Source organism: Rhinatrema bivittatum, chromosome 2, assembly GCF_901001135.1.
Source record: "Rhinatrema bivittatum chromosome 2, aRhiBiv1.1, whole genome shotgun sequence".
Classification (NCBI taxonomy): Eukaryota; Metazoa; Chordata; class Amphibia; order Gymnophiona; family Rhinatrematidae; genus Rhinatrema; species Rhinatrema bivittatum.
In genome coordinates, this window is record NC_042616.1 from 53800467 (window position 1) to 53825417 (window position 24951).

At 47.2% G+C, this 24951-nt stretch overlaps 1 protein-coding gene across 5 annotated transcripts in view; it reads right to left on the reverse strand.

Annotated features, from left to right (window-relative positions):
• The window catches only part of LOC115083954, a 35991-nt gene extending 27805 nt beyond the window's left edge, over nt 1-8186 (reverse strand). For 3 of the 5 annotated variants that reach the window (XM_029588127.1, XM_029588126.1, XM_029588122.1), the window contains exons 1-2: nt 7848-8186; nt 3823-4677 (exon numbers count right to left, since the gene is read on the reverse strand). In XM_029588127.1, the coding sequence (XP_029443987.1) occupies nt 3823-4534 (712 nt within the window). In that variant the 5' untranslated portion in view covers nt 4535-4677; nt 7848-8186. Of the gene's footprint in view, nt 1-3822; nt 4678-6707; nt 7814-7847 lie in introns of those variants that run through there. The other 2 variants (XM_029588123.1, XM_029588125.1) reach the window with 2 other exon arrangements.
• Between the last annotated feature and the right edge of the window lie 16765 nt (nt 8187-24951).

Below are 24951 nucleotides of genomic sequence, written 5' to 3' on the forward strand. Positions count from 1 at the left end.
CACACACACACACACCCCAAATTAGACCCCCACGACCAGTCTCTCTCTCACACAAAAACACATCACCTCCCTGACCAGTCTCTCTCTCAATCACACTCATGCTCTCTTATATACAAGCTCTCAATCACACACAAATGCTCTCACACCCATTCACACAACCTCTCATCCAGGCACCCATTCACACACACCAGCTCTCACCCAGGCACCCATTCACACCCACAGACACACCAGCTCTCACCCATGCACCCATTCACACCCACAGACACACCAGCTCTCACCCAGGCTTCCATTCACACCCACAGACACACCAGCTCTCACCCATGCACCCATTCACACCCACAGACACACCAGCTCTCACCCAGGCTTCCATTCACACCCACAGACACACCAGCTCTCACCCATGCACCCATTCACACCCACAGACACACCAGCTCTCACCCATGCACCCATTCACACCCACAGACACACCAGCTCTCACCCAGGCTTCCATTCACACCCACAGACACACCAGCTCTCACCCATGCACCCATTCACACCCACAGACACACCAGCTCTCACCCATGCACCCATTCACACCCACAGACACACCAGCTCTCACCCATGCACCCATTCACACCCACAGACACACCAGCTCTCACCCATGCACCCATTCACACCCACAGACACACCAGCTCTCACCCATGCACCCATTCACACCCACAGACACACCAGCTCTCACCCAGGCTTCCATTCACACCCACAGACACAAGCTCTCACCAAAAATCTCTTCTTCCTTCACTGCAGGGATGGGCTCCAGTTCCGCCGTGGCTTTACTCCAGCAGGCCTTCTTTTTTTCGCCACCACAGGAATGGGCTCCCATGGTGGCCTCAGTCAGGTTTCCTCTTCACCGCCACGGGGATGAGCTCCCGTGGCAGCCTTGCTTCGTCGGAGTTCAACACTGCCATTCCCCCCCCCCCCCCCCCCCCCCGGGCTATGCGATGCCTGCCTCACCGGCCAATCAAAGGGAGAAGGGAGGAGGCTTCCCATTGGGCAGTGGGGGTAGGAAGAAAAGAGGCTTCCAATTGGCCCACGGGGGTTGGAAAAAGGGAGAAGGAAAGTACAACGGGGCAGTGGGACACCGGGAGACGCGACACACCTGCCGGGCCTTGGCAACACACCGGTTGAGAATCGCTGCTGTAGAGCATGCATAGGGATTTCAAAATGTCTACCAGCTCCATCTCAGCCCGTCCAAGGCACATGTAAAGGTATCCATGCTGTGAAACAGGACCGGAGGCGGGGGCAACGGCTTTTACCCAGGTAACCATTCAGTAAAAACCTTTGAAAACTGTCCACCCCAGAAAAGCACATGGGCCTGTCTCACAGAGCAGGGGAAGGGGGCCTTGTCCGGTAGGCAGGAGTGGAATGGTTTGTTGGCCATTCGGGTCTTGGTGGGCCCCACTGGCTCCCACGTGGGAAAGGAGGATTTCATCTGGAGCTGTGCTGCTGCTGCGGGTCAGTGGCTATCCCCTGTCTCGGCTGCAGTGCAACAGCAGCAGCAATGGGTGCAGTCTCGGCCAGGCTTTAAAAAAAAAAAATAGGGAAATTAAGCCCAAATGTAAAGCAGCATGGAGGAGCATGGATTACTTCTGCTCCCTTTCCCCTCCTCTCCCAGAGTAGGTTAAGCAGAGCAGAACCTGAGGAGTCATAAAAGCAGAAAACTCTGTGTAATACACAGCCAATGGGAAAGCACACGGGGGCAAGCTACACTCACAGAAAGGGATGGAGTGAGTCAGAAGCAAGAGACTGTACAGTGTTAACGAGGGATAGCTGGATCGTGCAGCCAGTGAGTCTCCTGGAAAGTGGGAGAGGCCAGAAGGGATAGGAACGGGAGAGGGCTGCTGCAGGCTGGGGAAGGGTTGCAGCACACGAGAACTTTCCATTACGATGCGGCAGTGCTGGGGCGCTCACCGAGTACATGAGCAGTGGCACAACAGCAGAATGAGTGTGCGCGCAGGTGTGTGTCGGATAAAGTCTCTATCAGACAGCAAGAGAGTGCGGGTGTTCGTGCGCGCCAATAAAGTTTCCTCAGTCTGAAAATCTGACGGCGTGTGAGTGTAGGAAAAACAGCGAGCGTGCACATGTGCTTCTGAGATCGTGTGTCAAAGCCACTGGGTGGCAGTACGGTGACCTCTTTTGCTTGGCAACTGGTTCAAAAGCCGACTGGTTAGCAATAGACTAGCACCAGCTGAGGAATGCATATATCTATCTACAGATATGGATATAGATAGATGTGATGTAACCAAACTTGAGGATGTTAGCTGGGGAGAGGAGTTGCAACCAATTACATAGATGGAAGAGGAACTGCAGCTCAGTTTTCTCACCCCTAGTCTAGGGTGTTTTACTTTTTGGATATTTTGGAAAAAAATGTAAAATTTGTGTTGAAGAATTTTTGGCTCAGTTCTACCAGCTAAGGTGTATGAACTCCAGGTCACATGAAGTACCTCTCAAGGGTCAGCTTGACAGGCTTTTTGGGAGTTGCTGAAGAACGTGCAGTGCAGAAAAGCCCAAGAGGGCATCAGATACACCCGTAGGCCGGTTTGGAAAAATAATTCTACGGCTGCTATTTTCCTGCAAATTGCTCCTGCCTTCAGGTAGTGGTGATTTAGCACCGTGACATTTCCCTTCTAATATCCCACCACTAAATCCAATCCCCTAAGAGAACAGAGCGTTTGTGGGGGGACAGAAAAATAAAAAGTGTGAAGTAGATTAGAAAAGAAAAATACCAGGCGTGGGCCTTGTGTGTACTGCCATGTTTTCACTGGTGAACTGCAAACACCAGGAAAGTGAGAGGGCAGATTTATAGGTCATATCTGCATTGTTGTGGGTTTTTGGTTTTTTTTTTAATTTGTATGCATATTGCATGGGTTTTTTGTCACGCAGGGGTAGCTTTGAGAAGTACTTATTTTTTCTCATACCTAAAGATGAATATACGAGAGTACAGTATCTCTCATATATGGATATTCTATTAGTCATATAAATGGAATTTCCAATCCACGATCCAGATAGCGTATATTTTTTGAATCATGTAACCGAAAATTTATTGGCACCTACTAGCTAATTTATAATCCAAACCAGACTTATTCATGTGCCTATCTGTAAACCGCTGTGATGGTATACCACTAAAACGACGATATAGGAAAGTTTTTAAATAAAATAAATAAATAGTTATTTCTAAATTACAACATTAAAGAGGAAAAAAAAAAAAAAAGTGAAAACAACCAGGTCCTTGAGACGCACTCTTTCCCAAATAACTCGGTCCTGAAGGGGTCAGCAGCAAGACTGATCGTGGACTATGGACACTTAATTCTAATTCAAAAGGATGTCATTTCGGGTCTAAATTCAAACTTTTTCTGCAGCGTCTAGTTATTCTCGTAAAACTCGCAAGTGAACGTTTTGTGAGAAATCTCTCTCACGTGTACGAATGGGCAAACACAAGTCCGACAGCAAGGTTTGGTCAACCCCAACTAGGCTGTACTCATATAATACAATTGTACCTTCTCCACTTTATAATATGTTCTTGAGTATAACTTTTTTTTTTTTTCTTAACTAATATTGCTGCAGAGAAAAGTTCTCCCCTAGTAGGAATAGTCCAAGTGCAATACCACACTCTGCATACAAAAGCACTGGACGGGGATACAAGCAGGGAGTGTGCCAGTCAGGTTACTTCACTGATGGGATGTCTCCCCCATCATAATCGGGACACCAACTTTCTCTCTTTCTGATAAGCTAGCAGGTGTAAAAACGCCAAGACTTGCGCAATGCCTTCCCCCTCGCCACTCTCACCTGGGTCAAGGTAGATGCCGTCTTGCTCCCCATCCAGGCTGGAGTGATGCCCAATCGTGGAGGCCACCAACTCCTCCATGGGCGTGAGACGGGCATCGCTGGGCGACAGAGTGCTGCTGGCCCCGCCCCCGGCTGAACGCTTGGAGGTGATCTTCCGCTTCACGTCCAGCCGGAGGTCCCTCCACTTGTGCTTCAGGTCGTCGATGCTGCGCGGGGTGTAGCCCAGCTCGTTGACGTGCTTCTGGATCTGGTTCCACAGCTGGCTCCTGCGCTGGTTCCTGCGGGTGGACTCCGTCCGCAGGGCCTCCGAGCCGTACAGGGCGCTGAAGTGCTTCACCACGTGCTGCACCAGGGTCTCCGTCTCCTCGTTCGAGAAGTTTGCCTTCCTTTTCCTGCCCGTCCCCGCATTATTCGAGTCCCGCAGCTGAGAGGCTGCCGCCGCCGCTGCCGCACTGGCACTGGCAGAGGCGCCGGCAGGTGGGGCAGCAGGGGCGGGTGGAGGAGGGTTGGACCCGACGCTCCGAGTAGAGGAGGGCATCTGAAGATCCTGCGCGAGAGTCTTGGCCGGAGGTGGAGACAGCGACGCCTGGGAGGTGGCAGAAAGAGCAGAGGAGGAGGTGTCCGAGTCGGAGGCAGCAGCCGAGTGCTCCTGCTTCTGGCGGTGGAAAGATCTGGTGCTCGTCCTCCAGTGCGGCAAGCTTCCCTCAGACATGTGGGCGGCTCCCTTAAAGCGACATCATGCCATCCAGCTGGAGGTGGGGGGGGGGGGGGGGGGGGGAAGGAGAAGCCGGTCTTAAGACACTCCCAGCTGCTTGCAAGATTCTCACTTCATGGCCCTCTCCAACTCCAGCACACCTGGTGGAGAGAAAAGCAAAGTCTGAGTGTGGAGGTTACCGTATTGTAACCTGGTGTTTTAATTTGTACATCGCTTTGGGCAATTTATTGAAATCCGTAAAGCGATTAACAAATGTATTTTTTTAAATAAATAAATAAGCAGAGTGTGTACCACAGCAACCCTTGCACTAAATAAATACATTAAACCCCAAAAAGAAAGCCACCTGAGGTTGTCACACAGCAGCAGAGCACACACTTAAGGCAACCTATCGTTGTTGTAAAAAAGAGGTCAAAGGATATCAATAGAATTAGAAGAGCGGGTCTCAGCAAGCCGGGACAAGTGCTAGACCTCCTACAGCAGCTAGAAAGTAGCCTGGACCTCTCAATCATTCAATCAATCTATATCAAATAGCAGCACTTATTTCCAGAACAGTTTCACTGCAAGTAAAAGCAGTACAGCTCCCACACAGTTGAACAGGTTCCCATGTAATAGCTCAACCAGCGAGACAAATACTTGTGAATCCAAAAACCCCGCAGCAGCTTTTTCGGGAAACCCTGCATCGGGGAGGGGGAGGGGCGCCTTATCTTTCTGCTTGACACAAAACCACTCAGTCTCGGATCGGTCGATCTCACTCCCTCGGATCCTTGTCAAGCATAAAGCTTGTCCGGATTTTTTGGATTCACAAGAATTTGTCTCGCTGGTTGAGATATTACATGGGAACCTGTTCAACTGTATGGGGATTACACCAATTGTTGATGTGGCTCATGTGACCTCTTATGATACATATTGCTTTTACTTGCAGTGAAAACTGTTCTGGAAAAAATTGCTGCTATTTGATATAGATTTATTGTGAATGACTGAGGGGGCAGGGCTACTTCCTAGGTTCTGCAGCATGCTGACACCCGCTCTTCCAATTCTGTAGATATCATTTGACGGCTTTTTTACAAGGATCGGTTGTCTAAATGTGTCTTTGCTAAATAAATACAGAATGTGAGAGCAAATGAAGACCTCGCGTCCACCCGATGTATCTATGACAAGACCACACCCCCTTACCTGATGATCTCCCATTTTCTCCTCACTTCCCCCAAGGAGCCTTGCTTTCTTGAATTCTGATACACGTGAACTCTCTTTACTGTAGTCTATCCTGCCCTCAAGTCCAATATTGTGCCCAATTATAGCCTAATGTAAAATCATAGGGTTCACCTCTCTGGTGCCCTGTGCACTAATGATCAGTCTAACTGGTTGAACACTACTTTAAGTGAATTTCTTCAAAAGGCAGATGCAAATGTAATAAATTACATAAGATTTGTAGAAAAATGAAAAATGTGGCACTCCCAACATTTGTATCTTTATAGGAATATATAGATTGGGATATGAAAGCACAAAAATATTTAAATTTTGTTGTGCACATATTCATCAATTTAAAAAAATTAATTCCTACAGGCGCTGATCAATTTTCCTGTGACAACACATACTACAGCATGAGTTCTGTCATATAATGACTGTTTTAATTATATCCTAGTAGAATTTTATGTACACCACTTTGAATGGATCAGTATTGGTGAAGTAGTAAATATAATTGTTTAAATTAAATACCATTTTGGGAGGTACCCCTGCATTGGAAGGTTTCATGCTTCCACTACCCTCTCTGTGAAGAAATCCTTCCTTATATTATTTGTTAGCCTGTCCCTACCCCCCCAGCCATAAATTCTAGAACTATACTTAAAGCCATACGTGCCTATGCCACCCCCCCCCCCCTCCACTAGGGCAATGGTTTCCAAACATATCCCAGTGACCCTACAGCCAGACTACAATAAGTATACATCTATGTGCATACATTAGAGACCACTATATGCACATGTATCTGTGTGCACATCCTCTGTGGTTAAGCTGCATTTCTGTATTTGTTTTTATTTCTGTTATTTGTTGTTTTACAACTCGTTTCTGTATTTTATGGATGTTTTATAGTAAAGGGCCCTGGGCTCCGGTAGGAGCAGTATATAAGCAAACAATAAATAAATACATATCAACTGGCTGCGGGGACACACACCTGCTCTAGGGTAGGAATGTGTAGGTATTAAGTGTCACCTCATACTGCATGCATGCACCATCTTGGTCACCCTTCTCTGGATTGCCTCAAATCTGTTTACATCCTTCCAGACTCCAGAGCAGGACAGCACTCCAGATGAGGTCCATACGAACCACTGGAAAGACCTCACTGGGCAGCATTTTAAAGCACAGGATGCATGTGTGGAACATATTTCTTAAAGGCTCCTTCCACTGACTAGGAAGACACAGAAAAATGGAAACACACACTTGTGGGCAGGAAGGAGAATTTGCTCCATACATCCCGGAGTTAGGGATAAGTCAGCCCTTAGGGGAGAGGGCGACTCCACTCCATACATACATGGAGGCCTGGGATACATCAGCCCTTAGGGGAGGGGGGGGGGGGGGAGAATCTGCTCCTCACATACAAGAAGGCTTAGGATAAACCAGTCTTTCATGGGATCGCCGCAGTGGCAAACAGAGAGAGCTTTGAACCGGAAAAGCACGTGAGCAGACATTCAAGCAAACAGCAGAGGTCGGCCCTGCTTTTTTTTTTTTTTTTTTGGCGGGTTATTGAGGAGACAAGAAGCGGCCCCCTTCCTCCTGCCGGCAATCCCTTCACGGCAGGGAGGGAGGACCTGTCTGCTACCCCATTACCGAGCATGAAAAGGGCGCGTTAAGCCTAAAGCTGCGACTGCGCCCGCTCCCTCCCATCGATCCGCACCCCCAAGGGAAGAGCGGCGGGGACCCGCAGAGCCGTGGGAAAGCAGCTCCGTCCTGCCCCGCACCACCCGATCACCAGTCCTGGCGGGAGTCCGTCTAATCCAGCACCCGACAATACAGCCGAAGTGCTTTTTTGGGGGGGGGATCGGGAAGGTCCCCTTCATTTCTTTTTACATTATGATGGTTGAAAGCACAGGAAATAAAATGCCCAGATCCTTTCCCACAAACAACAACAACAACAAAACCACGGAGCCATCTCCAGCAATAGCCCTACCGCCCCGCGCCCCCTCCCCCTGCGCGGGCACCCCGCGATGAGCGGTCGGGGGCCCCGCTCGCAAGCCTGCGCCCCGAACCATTGTTCGTAGCCCACGTGGCTGCAGGCGCTAAACAGCGGTTGCACCTTGCAGAAAACATGTCCTACCCGGGGCAGGATCGTCTCCTCTCTCTCTCTCTCGCCGCCCTCTGAAACCTTTCCTCTCCTCCCGAGCCTGCAAAGACTTCACAGCAAGAGGGAAAGGCGTAGGGGGGGGGGGGGAAAGGGAAGGTGAGGGGGAGCAACCGATCCCAGCTGGATTTATTTCCCGGGGCTGCCAGATGTCATCAGCATGTCAGATTTGCTGGTTCACGCGCCGCCGCCATGCAGCTTCTCGGCTAATGGCTCCCAACTCCGGAGAGGAACTGGTTTGGCCTCATTTCCTCTTCCCGGGCGCCGCGACCGGCGGAGGCGGGCAGCCGGCTTCACCAGCGCCCTCTGCCGAGCCTCTGGCCTGGGAGGCTGCAAGCACATGGCACCAGGGTTAAACGAACCACTCTGCTGGAAAACAAACCCACAAAACAGAAACCCCGAACTTTTTTTTTTTCTCACTCTCTTTGACCCATTTGCTAATACTTATGGGTTCTTCAGATTTCCTTAGTTATCCTGAAGTCATTTTTTTCCTGACAGCTGGAAAGGGAGGCTTAGGAAGTGCTGTCAAAGTGCAAGCAGACGTTCCATCTTCCCTTTGGAATTCCAAGTAAATAAATCTAATAGAAACATAGAAATGACGGCAGAAGACGACCAAATGGCCCATCCAGTCTGCCCAGCAAGCTTCACACATTTTTTCTCTCATACTTATCTGTTTCTCTTAGCTCTTGGTTCTATTTACCTTCCTCCCCCACCATTGAAATATCTAGCTTGATTAGTTAGGGGTAGTAGGGGTAGTAACCGCTGCAATAGGCAAGCTACACCCATGCTTATTTGTTTTACCCAGACTATGTTATACAGTCCTTATTGGTTGTTTTTCTTCTCCCCTGCTGTTGAAGCATGGAGCTATGCTGGAAATGCGTGATGTATCAGTCTTCTCCCATGCCGTTGAAGCAGAGAGCCATGCTGGATATGCATCGAAAGTGAAGTATCAGACACATTTGGTTGGGGTAGTAACCGCCGTAACAAGCCAGCTACTCCCCGCTTTGTGAGTGGGAACCCTTTTTTCTTCTCCCCTGTCGTTGAAGCAGAGAACTATGCTGTATATGCATTGAAGGTGAAGTATCAGGCTTATTTGATTTGGGTTAGTAACCGCCGTAACAAGCCAGCTACTCCCCTCTTTGTGAGTGTAAATCCATTTTTCCACATTTCCTCTTGCTGTTGAAGCTTAGAGCGATGTTGGAGTCACAGTAAGCATGTGTATGTTTATTGAATAAGGGTATTGTCTCCAGGCAGTAGCTGTCTTCTGGTGAGTCACCCACTCTTCATTGGCGGCCTCTTGACTTTATGGATCCACAGTGTTTATCCCACGCCCCTTTGAAGTCCTTCACAGTTCTGGTCTTCACCACATCCTCCGGAAGGGCATTCCAGGCGTCCACCACCCTCTCCGTGAAGAAATACTTCCTGACATTGGTTCTGAATCTTCCTCCCTGGAGCTTCAAATCGTGACCCCTGGTTCTGCTGATTTTTTTCCTACGGAACAGGTTTGTCTTTGTCTTTGGATCATTAAAACCTTTCAAGTATCTGAAAGTCTGTATCATATCACCTCTGCTCCTCCTTTCCTCCAGGGTGTACATATTTAGATTCTTCAATCTCTCCTCGTACGTCATGCGATGAAGATCCTCCACCTTCCTGGTCGCCCTTCTCTGTACCGCTTCCATCTTGTCTTTGTCTTTTTGTAGATACGGTTTCCAGAATTGGCAAAACAAAAAAGAAAGGGAAGGTGGAAAAAAAGCCTGTGACCAACCGATTAGAAAACTAAGATCAGACAGCAAAGGTAAAAAAAAATAAATTACTTTTTACTGATTGGCACATGTAATCTTTGGGAATGTGCAAGAGTAGCATTTTCTCTATGCGGATCTCACAATATACGAGATCAGCATGGAGGAAGTGGAAGCCCACGGGGCTTGCACAGAGGAGGCAGCAGAATGGGCTTCAGTGCCAGTAGCAGCAATCAGCGCCTCCCCAATAGCCCACACGGCAGCAGTGACAGTGGCAGCAAAGGAATGAGAGAGGCTCCGAGGTTGCTGGCAAAAGAATGAGAGGGGGGTCTGCCTTTAGTGTGTGCTTGTGTATGAATGGGAACCTGTCTGGGGGTGTATGTGTGTGAGAATGAATGTGTGCATGCCTGGGGGATGGGGAGGGAATGGTGTGAAAATGAATGGGAGCCTGCCTGAGGGTCAGTGTGTGTGTGTGTGAGAGAGAGAGAATGACTGGGAGCTTAACTGGGTGTGTGTGATTGTGAGGAAGCCAGTGAGATTGAGAACATGCGTGTGTATGAGAAACTCCAGGGGAGTAAGAGTGTGGTGTGTGTGTGTGTGTGTGTGTGTGTGGAGGGGGAGAGAGTGTCTTAGAGCCTGAGAATGTGTCAGTGTCTGTGAGAGCGAGAGGTTATGGTGGGTATAAGAGCATGTGTAAGAGAGAATGGACATGTGAATATGTGTGAGAGAGAGAGGATAACCTCCTAATCCTCGACAATATCAGGATGACTGGAAATCAAGAGCTCCCATGTAGCAGGGGCTTTTTAAACTCCTTATTAGTTTTAATTATTGGATGTTATTTGATATATGTGCTATTTTGAAATATTTTATTGGTGTTTGGGAAATTGTAAAAAATGTATATGATTTTAATTAATAGATATTCTATTTATCAGTAGTTTTAAAATATTCTTTTATTAGTATGGTTTTACTATTATAACTGATGCTTTATGTTTCTTGATTTTATTTGTTTTATGAGGAATGGTGATTCTGTTTTTCCATTGTTAATACACAGAGTCTGGCTTCTTGGAGTTTCCATTTCAGTTTTTGTCTAATTTGTGCTCCTTTATTTTGTATTCTGTATTTGGTGAGGGTCTGTTTCTGCTTTGTGTGTGTGACCGTGATGAGAGATTCTGCTATCATATAGTGTCTATATAGGGATCTATAGCAATCTGGTTTGTTTTGTTTCCTCAGTAGGTGGTGTATTGGTATTCTAGGATCCAGTGTAATATTTACCCTTGCTTTTTCACAGGTAGGGTTATCGGTACGCCACTGGGTGCGAGCCATATGGGGCTGCAAGTGGCGGCAAAGAGGAGTGGAGATTTGGTGGGCCGCGAGCAGTGCCCAACCTGCTTGCGACCCAGAAAACCACATAGTCGGCTGGCGTGATTGAGAACGAGGTAGGAGTCGGGGCCGAGACTGGGGGGTGGCGGCGCCTAGGGCGCCTAATCCCCTTGCACCGGCCCTGATTGTGCGTTGAGTGAATCGGTTATTTACTCTTTCGGATAATAGAAGGACTAGGGGGCACTCCATGAAGTTAGCATGGGGCACATTTAAGACTAATCGGAGAAAGTTCTTTTTCACTCAACGCACAATTAAACTCTGGAATTTGTTGCCAGAGGATGTGGTTAGTGCAGTTAGTATAGCTGTGTTTAAAAAAGGATTGGATAAGTTCTTGGAGGAGAAGTCCATTACCTGCTATTAATTAAGTTGACTTAGAAAATAGCCACTGTTATTACTAGCAACAGTAACATGGAATAGACTTAGTGTTTGGGTACTTGCCAGGTTTTTATGGCCTGGATTGGCCACTGTTGGAAACAGGATGCTGGGCTTGATGGACCCTTGGTCTGACCCACTATGACATGTTCTTATGTTCTTAACCAATTCACATTTACCCGCTATAAATCTCTCATGATTTTAAACACCTCTATCATATCCCCCCTCAGCCGACTCTTCTCCAAGCTGAACAGCCTTAACTTCTTTAGTCTTTCCTCATAAGGGAGCTGTTCCATACCCTTTATCATTGTGGCCACCCTTCTCTGTACCTTCTCCATCGCAACTATATCTTTTTTGAGATGCGGAGACCAGATTTCTCTTGCCTGCTCACTCCCCCTCTCCCTGTTTTTTTGTAATTCCATCCTGTCTCAAGTTCATTGTGAACCAGCGTGATGTGCCCCACGAACGCCGGTATATTAAAAGCTAAAAAAAAATAAAATTGTACACAGTATTCAAGGTGGGGTCTCACCATGGAGTGATACAGAGGCATTATGACATTTTACGTTTTATTCACCATTCCCTTCCTAATAATTCCTAACATTCTGTTTGCTTTTTTGACTGCCGCAGCACACTGTACTGACGATTTCAATGTGTTATCCACTATGACACCTAGATCTCTTTCCTGTGGTAGCATCTAATATGGAACCTAACATTGTGTAACTATAGCATGGGTTATTTTTCCCTATATGCATCACCTTGCACTTATCCACATTAAATTTCATCTGCCATTTGGATGCCCAATTTTCAAGTCTCACAAGGTCCTCCTGCAATTTATCACAATCTGCTTGTGATTTAACTACTGTGAATAATGTTGTATCATCTGCAAATTTGATTACCTCACTTGTCGTATTCCTTTCTAGATCATTTAAAAATATATTGAAAAGCACTGGTCCCAGTAGAGATCCCTGAGGCACTCCACTGCCCACTCCCCCTCCCCTGAGAAAATTGTCCATTTAATCCTACTCTCTGTTTCCTGTCTTTTAACCAGTTTGTAATCCATGAAAGGACATCACCACCTATGTGCTGCAACCGTCCCTTCCTGACAGCTTCACTCCGCCTACCTTTCTTTCTTTGCTCCTCCTCTTGCTATGGATGGACGCCTGGCTACCGCGGCTTCTGCCTGCCGCCCTCTCCGGCATTCCCAGACCGGCTTGGGCACTGCCTCCCGCCATGCTCCACTAGTACCTTAGGGCGCGCGCGGCCCTCTCTCTTATTTCCTACTTGGTGCGAACCTCAGGGGCGACCCCTGTGATGACGTCACGCTGCCTGGATATTTAAAGCCTACAATATTTGCTAGCCTTTGAGTTAGCAAGGGGGATTCTTACGGATGGGATTCGCTCTCCGTACCCAGCTACTCTGCCTCCAATTTCATTGGACTCTTAACGCTAACGGGGAACCCGCTCCTCGGGGGCCTCACTTGCTTTTCAGGTCGCTATCAGGAAACCGGTACTCGCTCTTCGAGGGCCTATGTTCTCTGACTTACTGCCTGCTCATACCTTCTCTTCTGCCTGGAAAGATTCGCTATCTTCTCCTCAGAGCTGTTCCCTGGAACCAGGTACTCGCTCCTCGAGGGCCTGCCTCTGTTCCAGCCCTGGTGCCATCTCCTACGTGGAACCGCTGTGTGAATACATCACCTTCAAGCCTCTCAGCTCTCAGGGATCTCGGACGTCCATCTGGGCGCTCAGTTCACGGCATGCGCTCATGCGCCTTCGCTGCTTGAGCGCCTAAATTGGACATGTGTTCCTGCACCTTCGCCGGCGGGGCTGCTGGAAGCCGCTTTCGCCGCCGGCTGCCCCCGGGAGGCAAGGGAGCCGCGGTGGGCGCCTCGGGAGGAGGGGAGAGAGGACTGGGGCTGCTGGAAGCATGCAGTAAGTTTACTTTTGTTACAATTTCTATTTCCTTTAATAACATGTCGAGTTGATTTTCGCCCTGCGCCTTGCTTCGGGAGGTGGGGAGAGAGGACTGGCAATCCCCGATGCCCGAGCGTAGGAGAACCATCCACTTCCTGGTACCTGTCATTTCAAATGTCATTTGAAATGACAGGTCACTGTGTATCAAGTGCACAAGCCCCGCGCTACTGTAATCAAGTTCCACATGCGAAATGTGTCAAGTGCACATGCCATGTAACATTGTATATTAGTTCATTTGCATATATAACCCTAACCGAATGCAAATAGTTGTATCGCTGCTTGTTAAATATCCTCTCTTGTTACTTGTGTACTCACCCAGTTACCCCCTCCCCTGTTCATTGTAATTTCCTTTCCTTCTCAGTTTTTTGTAAACCGACATGATGTGTCCTACGAATGCCGGTATAAAAAAGTTATTAAATAAATAAATAAATAAGGTACCAGCGCACCCAGATACTGTATAGGTGCTGTATAACGCTCTATACAGTAAAATGGATTGCGCTTCATGGACGCGCTTTGGACGTGGCTTGCATTTGCATGCCATTTAAATACTGTATCGAGCGGTATGTGATCCGAACTGTGCGCGCGGCAAAGGAGCGGGCGACCGGCACTGCCACACTTTTTTTTACGCGCCCTTACTGAATCGGCCTGTGTGTTTGTGTGTCCTAAGCTGAGCCTGACCTGTGGCCCCTCACGGAACTTCCCCCCGTGGGCGTGGTCAGCTGCCACAGTGTCCAAGGGTCCACCCAAACCTCACTAATTATAACACTATCCCATGACTTTTTACTTTTCCAAGAAGCCTCTCATGAGGAACTTTGTCAAACGCCTTCTCAAAATCCAAATACACAATGTCTACCGGTTCACCTTTATCCACATGTTTATTAACCCCTTCAAAAAAGTGAAGCAGATTTGTGAGACAAGACTTCCCTTGGGTAAATCCATTCTGACTTTGTTCCATTAAACCATGTCTTTCTATTTGTTCTGTGATTTTGATCTTTAGAACACTTTCCACTATTTTTCCTGGCACTGAAGTTAGGCTAAGAGGTCTGTGGTTTCCCGGATCACCCCTGGAGCCCTTTTTAAATATTGGGGTTACTTTAGCCACCCTCCAGTCTTCAGGTACAATGGATGATTTTAATGATAGGTTACAAATTTTTACTAATAGATCTGAAATTTCATTTTTTAGTTCCTTCAGAACCATGGGGTGTATACCATCCGGTCCAGGTGATTTACTACTCTTCTGTTTGTCAATCAGGCGAACCACATCTTCTTGGTTAACCGTGATTTGGTTCAGTCCATCTGAAGCATTACCCATGAAAACTTCTCCGGAATGGGTATCTCTCCAACATCCTCTTCAGTAAACATCAAAGCAAAGAAATTGTTTAATCTTTCTGCGATGACCTTATCTTCTCTAAGTGCCCCCTTTAACCCCTTCGATCATCTAATGGTCCAACTAACTCCCTCGCAGGTTTTCTGCTTCGGATATATTTTTAAAAGTTTTTAGTGTGAGTTTTTGCCTCTATGGCCAACTTCTTTTCAAATTCTCTCTTAGCCTGTCTTATCAATGTCTTACATTTAACTTGCCAACGCTTATGCTTTGTCCTATTTTCTTCTGTTGGATCCTTCTTCCAATTTTTTAATGAAGATCTTATGGCTAAAATAGCCTCTTTCACCTCACCTTTTAACCTTGCTGGTAATCGTTTTGCCTTCCTTCCACCTTTCTTAATGTGTGGAATACATCTGGACTGTGCTTCTAGGATGGTGTTTTTTTAATAATGTCCATGCCTCTTGCACTCTTTTTACCTTTGTAGCTGCTCCTTTCAGTTTTTTTCTAACTATTTTTCTCATTTTATCAAAGTTTCCCTTTTGAAAGTTTAGCACTAGAACCATGGATTTGCTTACTGTCCCCCTTCCAGTCATTAATTCAAATTTGATCATTTTATGATCACTATTGCCAAGCGGCTCCACCATCATTACCTCTCTCACCAAATCCTGTCCTCCACTGAGAATTAGATCTAAAATTGCTCCCTCTCTCATCTGTTCCTGAACCAATTGCTCCATAAAACTGTCATTTATTCCATCCAAGAACTTTATCTCTCTAGCATGTACCATTGATACATTTACCCAGTCAATATTGGGGTAATTGAAGTCTACAAATTTAATATCAAAAGGAGTCAATATGGCAACCCAAGTATAAACTTTAACAAGAAAAGGGGCCAAAAAATGTATTCTTCTAACAAAAGCCTAAATGATAGTGTCAGCAGGCCTGTCGTGGTTTATGCAAAGAAACCCAACCGGTCTTCTCAATCATTCACCATCATTATTTTTTATTAATTTTCAAAAATATTTTGTTATGTATTTTTCAATTTTCTTAAAAATATATAATCAACTCTCATCCATGAGAGATATATATAAACGGTAGTCTCTTTAACAGGATGGTAAACACAGCCCCACGACCGGTGTTTCGCAGTAAATTGCTTCTTCAGGGGCATATGAAAATGTTGTTATAAGAGTCTTTGCCTACAATACCAAGAATAGTGCACTCAGTAAATTTATTGTAAATTGAAAAATCAAAAAGATTACTTATCTGAGCACCGGAGGCTACCGATTTAAAAATGGACTCAAGGTCTCTGTAGTCATCTTCTTGGGAGAGAGGAAACGAGGCTGACGTGGAACGTCTTGTTATATACTCACTGTGTGATGTCACACAATGATGTCACAGAAATGCAAATCTCAAACACATCATTTACCTTCAAAATGTCAGATGAAAAAAACAATGAGTCAAATTATATCAAAGGAACACACGTAGATCAAGCTCAGGGCTGTGTTTACCATCCTGTTAAAGAGACTACCATTTATATACATCTCTCATGGATGAGAGTTGATTATATATTTTTAAGAAAATTGAAAAATACATAACAAAAAAATTTAAGAAAATTAATAAAAAATAATGATGGTGAATGATTGAGAAGACTGGTTGGGTTTCTTTGCAAAAACCACAACGACAGGCTTGCTGACACCGTCATTTAGGCTTTTGTTAGAATACATTTTTTGGTCCCTTTTCTTGTTAAAGGTAATTGAAATCTCCCATTACTACCGCACTAGCAATTTGGTTAGCTTCCCTAATTTCTCTTACCATTTCACTGTCCGTCTCACCATCTTGACCAGGTGGACGGTAGTATACTCCTATCACTATAGTCTTCCCCAACACACAAGGGATTTCTACCCATAAAGATTCAATTGTGCATTTAGTCTCATGCAGGATGCTTATCCTGTTGGACTCTATGCCATCCCGGACATAAAGCACCACACCGCCTCCCGGGTGCTCCTCTCTGTCATTGCGATATAATTTGTACCCCGGTATAGCACTGTCCCATTGGTTGTCCTCCTTCCACCATGTCTCTGAGATGCCAATTAAGTCTATGTCATCATTTACTGCTATACATTCTAATTCTCCCATCTTACTTCTTAGACTTCTGGCATTAGCATACAGACATTTCAAAGTTTGTTTTTTGTTTGTATTTTCATTCTGCTTTTTAATTGATAGGGATAAGTTAGAATTTTTTTTAGCTCAGGTGAGTTTTTAGTTACAGGCACTTGGACTGCTTTTCTTATTATTGGAACCTCACTGTCGGGATGCCCTAATTCTAATGCATCATTAGTATCCTTTGAAGATACCTCTCTCCGAACCGTGCGCTGCTGAGCGACTGTCGGCTTTCCCCTTTGTTCTAGTTTAAAAGCTGCTCTATCTCCTTTTTAAAGGTTAGTGCCAGCAGCCTGGTTCTACCCTGGTTAAGGTGGAGCCCATCCCTTTGGAAAGATTCCCCCTTCCCCAAAAGGTTCCCCAGTTCCTTTCAAAACTGAATCCCTCTTCCTTGCACCATCGTCTCATTCATGCATTGAGACTCCAGAGCTCTGCCTACCTCTGGTGTCCTGCGCATGGAACAGGAAGGATTTCAGGGAATGCTACCCTGGAGGTTCTGGATTTCAGCTTTCTACTTTGGAGCCTGAATTTGGCTTCTAGAACCTCCCTCCCACATTTTCCTATGTCATTGGTGCCCACATGTACCACCCCAGCACTGTCTAAAATCCTATCTAGGTGACGTGTGAGTTCCGCCAACTTCACACCAGGTAAGCATGTTACCAGGCGATCCTCACGCCCACCCGCCACCCAGCTATCTACATTCCTAATAATCGAATCACCAACTATGATAGCCAACTTAACCCCTTCCCTTCTGGGCAGTAGCCCTGGGAGACACATCCTCAATGCGAGAGCACAATACACCACCTGGAGAGCAGGTCCTTGCTACAGGATCCTTTCCTGCTGCCCCAGGTTGATGCTCTCCGATCATGAGACCTTCTTCCTCCAAGGCAGCACCAGGGCTGCCAGTCTGAAGTTGGGAGTTGGCTACTATATCCATAAAGGTCTCATCTATATCTCTCTCTGTCTGCCTCAGCTCCTCCAGGTCTGCCACTCTAGCCTCCAGAGATCGGACTCGTTCTCTGAGAGCCAGGAGCTCTTTGCATCGCATGCACATGTACAACTTCTCACCGGCGGGTAAAAAATCATACATGTGACACTTGATGCAAAAGACTGGGAAGCCCTTCCTCTTGCTGCTGGACTGCTGCCTTCATCTCCAATTTGTTCAGTTCCTAGATAACATTTAGGTTGCTATGGGAGTAGGAATGTGTCTAATTAGGGTCCTTTAAATGTATTAGTGTATTCACTATGGGATAGATTTTTAAAGAGGCGCGCGTCCATGCACGAGCAAATCCGGCGCATGCACATGGACGCGCGTATTTTATAACATGCGCGTATGGCTGCACACATGTTATAAAATACGAGCGGTGCATGCACATGCGTGGCGGATTTTGTAATCCGCATGTGCGTGCGACGTGCGAAAGGGAGGGTAAAGAATTGCAATTTCCGCACAGCGACACATCAAGGCCTTCCCCATTTCCCTCCCAGTCTGCTCCAATTCCCTACCCCCTACCCTAACCTCCCTTCCCCTTCCCCTCTGTACCGGCTGCCTCCAGCCCCCCCCTTCTGGCCCCTTTCCGCTCCTTTAATTGGGCCCAGCGCGTAACAGGGTTACAGGCGTAGCTGGGCCCCTTTGAAGATGCGCATGGCGCGTGCAAGGCCCGGCCACACGCGTAACCCCCTTTTTTGCATGCGGGGGGGGGGGGGGAATTTAAAATTTGGCTGTATATGTCTGGTAGTGGTTTTCAGGGGAATGATCAAACTCTCAATAAGATGTGGGGAATTCATGAAGTTAAAAGGCTGATTTTTTTTTTTTTTTAGTGTGAAAGTGGTACCTGCCTATAAATTAAAGGATGAGCTAGGGGTGAGTGGAAGAGAGGTGGGAGGATTGGGAAATACAAACACACTAACGTCTGCTTATTAGTTGCCTTACTGACTGACTTTTTAAAAATAAACACACTGGGGCGGATTTTAAAAGCCCTGCTCGTGTAAATCCACCCGGATTTACGCGAGCAGGGCCTTGCGCGCCGGCGCGCCTATTTTCCATAGGCCTGCCGGCGCGCGCAGAGGCCCAGGACTCGCGTAAGTCCCGGGGTTTTTTGTCGGGGGCGTGTCGGGGGCGGGCCGATCGACGCGGCGTTTTGGGGGTGGGACGTGACGTTTCGGGAGCGGGCCTGGGGGCGTGGTTTCGGCCCGGGGCGGTCCGGGGGCGTGGCCGCACCCTCCGGAACCACCCCCGGGTTGTGTCTCGGCGCGCCAGCGGGTCGCTGGCGCGCGTGGATTTACTTCTCCCTCCGGGAGGCGTAAATCCGTGGACAAAGGTAGGGGGGGGGTTTAGATAGGGCCGGGGGGTGGGTTAGGTAGAGGAAGGGAGTGGAAGGTGAGGGGAGGGCGAAAGAGAGTTCCCTCCGAGGCCGCTCCGATTTCGGAGCGGCCTCGGAGGGAACGGAGGCAGGCTGCGCGGCTCGGCGCACACCGGCTGCCCAAAATCGGCAGCCTTGCACGTGCCGATCCAGGATTTTATAAGATACGCGCGGCTATGCGCGTATCTTATAAAATCCAGTGTACTTTTGTTTGCGCCTGGTGTGCCAACAAAAGTACGCAAACGCGCATTTTTTTAAAATCTACCCCACTAACTTCTGCTTTTTAGCTGCCTTACTATTTAAAAATAAACACACTAACTTCTGCTTATTAACTGCCTTACTGACTGACTGTTATGGTTAAGCGGTGTTTGGGTGGATCCTTGGGTACTGCGGCAGATGACCACGCCCATGGGGAGAAGCCCCTTGAGGAGCCACAGTACTGGGCTAAACTCAGAACGCCCAAACACAGTTAGTTCTTTATTATACAGCTTGAAGAGTACCACCAGAGGTGGCAGTAGTGAGGCAGTCTGGTAGTAGCAGTCTCAGGGACCTCGGCAGAGGGAGCCCTTCTCACCCCGTTGGTCTAGGAAGGTTCCGAAGCAGGTTTCCCAGCAAGGTAGTACTGTGGATGATACAGACTGAAAGTTAGAGTACTCACTAGGGGCCAGATTTTATAACATGCGTGCGCAGCCGCAAGATAGGCTTGGCGCGCGCAGGGGGAGGTTTTCTGGGGATGCGCACGTATCGCTCGCAACCCTTTGAAAGTCTACCCCTAGGTGTTTGCTGTAGGTATGCAATTCCACCAGGTTGAAGAAGATGGAACAGGCACCGAGGCAGGGAGAGCAGTCCCTCAAGGAGCAAGTACCTGTTCCTTGTAAGGCACCTGAAATAAAGCAGAGGGACCTGAGGAGCAGGTACCCAGGTTAGCAGTTACCCCGAAGGGCAGAGAGAAAGCTTCCAGCAGCAGCACGGAAGCGGCAGAGTAGCGTAGACAGGAACGGATTTGAGTCCTTGCTAACTCAATGAGCTAGCAAATTAGAATAGGTTATATACCAGGATGGCGTGTCGTCAGCAAGGAGTGACGCCCCCGAGGTTCGAGCCAAGGTTGGAATAAAGACGTGGGTGACACGCGCGCACCCTAGTAGGTACCTGGGAGGAGCATGGTGGGAGGCTGCACCATAGCCGTTCCGGGGACGCCGGAGAGGTCGGCTTGTAGACGCGGCGGTAGCCATCTTTCCTAGGTAAGTGGGAGGAGCCATGAACAAAGTGAGGCAAACGGGGCGAAGCAGTCTAGCACCGATGGACGCAACAATACCCCCCTTCAAAGGGCATCCACGTTGTTTCCTACCAGGTCTTGGTTTCTGAGGATGCAATCTATGGATGCAATCTATGGAAGTCCTGTAGCATCTCTTTATCCAGTATATTAACCAAAGGAGTCCAAGAGATTTCTTCAGGTCCATAACCCTCCCATGATAGGAGGTATTCCCATACTCTGCCTCTTTTTCTCACATCGAGAATAGCATCTACCTTGTATTCGATGTCTTCTTCTGCATCTATAGGAGTAGCTTCAGGTGTCTTGTTGGAGAACTCACTAAGGATCAATGGCTTCAATGTAGATGGTAGCTTCAGACTATAGGTGAGATTGCCTAATCATCGGAGAATGTGCCCAGGGAATGCCCCCCACCACCAGTAGGGAACCCATCAGGGCCAGGACATTTACCCTCCGGTAACAACTTGATAGCTGCCTGAATTTCAAGCAGAGAAATTGGGGCCACCATAAGATTCTATTTTTAAACAATGTCTACACCTGTTGTACACTTTTAACCTCTGCAGCTGCACCTTTCAGTTTTTTTCTATTTCGCTCATTTTATCAAAGTTTCCCTTTTGAAAATTTAGTGTTAGAGCTGTAGATTTACATACTGACCCCTTCCAGTCATTAGTTCAAATGTTATCACGTTATGATCACCATTGCCAAGTGGCCCCACCACTACCACTATTACCTCTCTCACCAAATCTTGCGTTCTACCAAGAATTAAATCTAAAATTGCTCCCTCTATCGTTGGTTCCTGAACCAATTGCTCCATGAAGCAGTAGTTTATTCCATCCAGGAACTTTGTCTCTAGCAAGTCCTGATGTTACATTTACCCAGTCAATATTGGGGTAATTGAAATCTCCTATTACTGCACTGCCAAATTTATTAGCTTCCCTGATTTCTCTTAGCATTTCATCATCTGACCATTTTGGCCAGGTGGATGGTAGTATACTCCTATCACCGTACTCATACCCAACACACATGCGATTTCAACCCATATAGATTCCAATGAGTATTTAGTCTCTTGTATGATCTTTATACTGTTGGACTCTATAGCCTCCTGGATATAAAGTGCCACACCCTCCAAGTTGATCCTATCATTGCGATATAATTTGTATCCTGATATAGCACTGTCCCGTTAGTTATCCTCCTTCTACCAAGTCTCTGTGATGCCAATTATGTCTATCTCATCATTCACCGCTATACACTCTGACTCTCCCATCTTACTTCTTAGATTTCTGGCAATGGCATACAGACATTTCAAAGTGTGTTTTTTATTTGTATTAACAACCTGCCTTCAGATGATAGGGATAATTTGGATTCTTTACTTACAGGCACATGGACTACGTTTGCATTTATTGGAACCTCTCTGTTGGGATGCCATAGCTCTCCTATTTCATTAGTATCCTTCAAAGATACATTCCTCCGAACCATTTAAAAGCTGCTCTATCTCCTTTTTAAAAGTTAGTGCCAGCAGCCTGATTTCATTCTGGTTTCCCAGTTTCTTACAAAACTGAATCCCTGCTCCCTGCATCATCATCTCATCCATGAATTGAAACCCGAGAGCTTTGCCTGCCTCTCGGGACCAGCACCTGGAATGGGCAGCATTTCAGAGAATGCCACCCTGGAGGCTCCAGATTTCAGCTTTCTACCTGAAATCCTAAATTTGGCTTCCAGAACTTCTCTCCCACATTTTCCTACGTCGTTGGTGCCCATATGTACCTCGGCAGCCAGCTCCTTCCTAGCACTGTCTATAATCCTATCTGGGTGACGCGTGAGGTGTGCCGCCTTCGCACCAGGCAGGCAAGTTACCAGGCAGTCCTCATGTCCACCAGCCACCCAGCTAGCTACATTTATGATGGCCGACCTAACCCTTCCCTCCTGGGCAGTAGCCCTAGGAGTCTTGTACTCAGTGCAAGAGGACAATGCATCACCTGGAGAGCAGGTCCTTGCTACAGGATCATCACTTCCTGCTACACCAAGATGATGTTCTCCAACCGTGAGACTTTTCTGATCCAAGGCAGCACCGGGTGACGTGTGAGGTTGCCACCGTCGCACCAGGCAGGCAGGTTACCAGGCAGTCCTTCCATTCATCAGCCACCCAACTATCTACATTTATTATGGCCAACCTAACCCTGCCCCCCGGTACTGTACAGGTTACATGGGGTAAATCAATCAGGAGCCTGAGTTTTTTTTTTTTAATTTAATTTTATTTATATTCCAACTTTCAGCACTTCAAAGTGGATGACATTCAGGTACTGTAGTTATTTCTCTATTCATAGTGGGCTCACAATCTGACCCTGAGGCCACAAGGAGTGGTGACAGTGGGATTTAAACCCTGGCTTCCCACTGCTCTAACCCTTAGTCTTTTATAGCCAGCGAGCAGAGGTGTTTCAGGGATCGGGCTGAGGCAGAGCTGGAGGGGCAGAGTCAGCAGAATTTCAAATGTCTCTCTGGTACAGCACAAAAGTCAAGCCACGCACTTGGAAAATTATTGTTGGTGATGAGCAGGAGTTTTACTTGTTATTTGCCTGGTATATTGAGAGAAGGTTTTTTTATTCAGATGATCTTCAGCCGGGCAGCAGTATAAGAGGGCAGTGTTCCACTGGCACCAGGAGCTGGAGCTGAGGGGATGAATCCCAGGACCGATGTCTTCACCCTGCTGCTAAGTTCTGAGAGAGAGAGACTGTAACACTGAGAGAGAGATGCTCGTTTCAGCAGACATTGCACTGCTGCTGAGGATCTGTCAGAGGGACAGAACGGGCTGAGAGAATGAGAGTTGGAATTAGCAGAAAGAGAGAGAGTGAGACCTGTTTCAGCTGGGAAGTACAGCTCTGGGGTGACAGAAAAAGGTTGCACAGGACCCTCATATCTGACTGGGAAGGATGCAGCATTTCACTCTGCAGACAAACTGTTAAGTACTAGCTGTTCCTGTTCCTTTTCTTTTTTCCTCTTTGCTGTTTCCAGTTTTTCAAGCCTTTTGAGTTAACTGTAAATCCTTTTCTTGTATATAATAACAAATATTCATTCATTAGCACCTTTTCTGTGAAGGATTAGTGACAGGTGAGTTAGTACTGGGTGTCAGCAGGGTCCTGCACCAAGTCTCACACAGTTCTTTCAGGTTTTTGTGTCAGGCAGAGCTGGAGTAACCAACCAGCATCTGAATCAGTGAGGAGGTCTTCTGACCACAGATTGTGCTAATAAATAAACATTTGACTGCTATTTAGTGATTCCTCAGTTGTTATGTTTATTGTTTTGTCTTTTCTGGGTCCCTTTTCTAAGGTCTAAGCACCTCCCAGAGGAGGACCTAGTTTAGGGTAGTGAGTGGACTAAACCATTTGCTATGGCTCACTGGAGTAACTATAGAGGGCAGACAGTTCCCTGTGCTCTGAGGGACTCCTCGTCTCTGAGAAATCACTGATTAGCACTGTAAAATCCCTGAATACCAACAAAATATTTCTTCATTTATATTTATAAACTAATAGGTCCATTCAGCGGTGCTGAGAGCAGGAAGTTAGCTAGACTTACCCAGGTACGGGTTCCCGCTGGATAGACCCAAAGACAGTGGAGTAAGTTTATCTATCTCACTTCAGGGCTGCTACCCAGCTAAACATAAGCCCCACACCCGGTCATCTCTTTTTATCCAGGTAAGTTAGCCATTCATTGGCCCACAATTTTAACACTTTGCGGTTTGTCCAGCTAAATTCCAAACTCAGCCGGACAAATCCGCTGACCAAGCACCGTTAAAAGTATTACAGGGCACGAAGCGATGTTTTCAAAGTCTCCTTACCGGTTTTTTTTCTTTGAAGCGCATGCACTGCAATCAGACCAAACACACATGGGATGTCAAGGAGAAGTAAGGGAAAGGAAAAGGGGAAAGGGGAAGCATAAACAAGACAGAGAAAGGGGAGGAAAAGTAGAGAACAGCAAAGGCAGGTGGGCAGAGAGGAAGGAGGAGGGAGATATAGAGAAGGGAGGCATGGGCTAGGGGAGAGGAGGGAGTGCAGGGAGAGCATTGGAAGGAGGGTGGGAGGAGTTGATACAATAACAGGAAGGAGCAAAGGAGAAAAAGATGGAAGGGGGGAACAGGAGATAAGGCCGGGAGATTGATGGGAGAGGGAGGAGGGGAGATGCAGAGGGGGAGGCATGGGGTAGAAGAGAGGAGAGAGAGCAGAGGGAGCAGTGGAAAGAGGGATGGGAGTAGCTGCACCGGTGCTGAAGTTTGCAGGACGAGCGGAACCGGAAAGAGAAAGAAAGGAGATATGTGAGCATTTCCTGATGTCCTACTTTCCATCTGAGGTACAGGCATTGATATTGGTTATCACAAAGTTAATTGTGCCCATTTCTGTATTCAAAGTAAGGGGTAAGTTTTCAGAAGAGCTGCTAAGTGACCACAAGCATTGATTACGTTTACTGGATAAATTTTCAATCACAGCTTGGCGGCTGGAAATATTCCCAAATTTAGC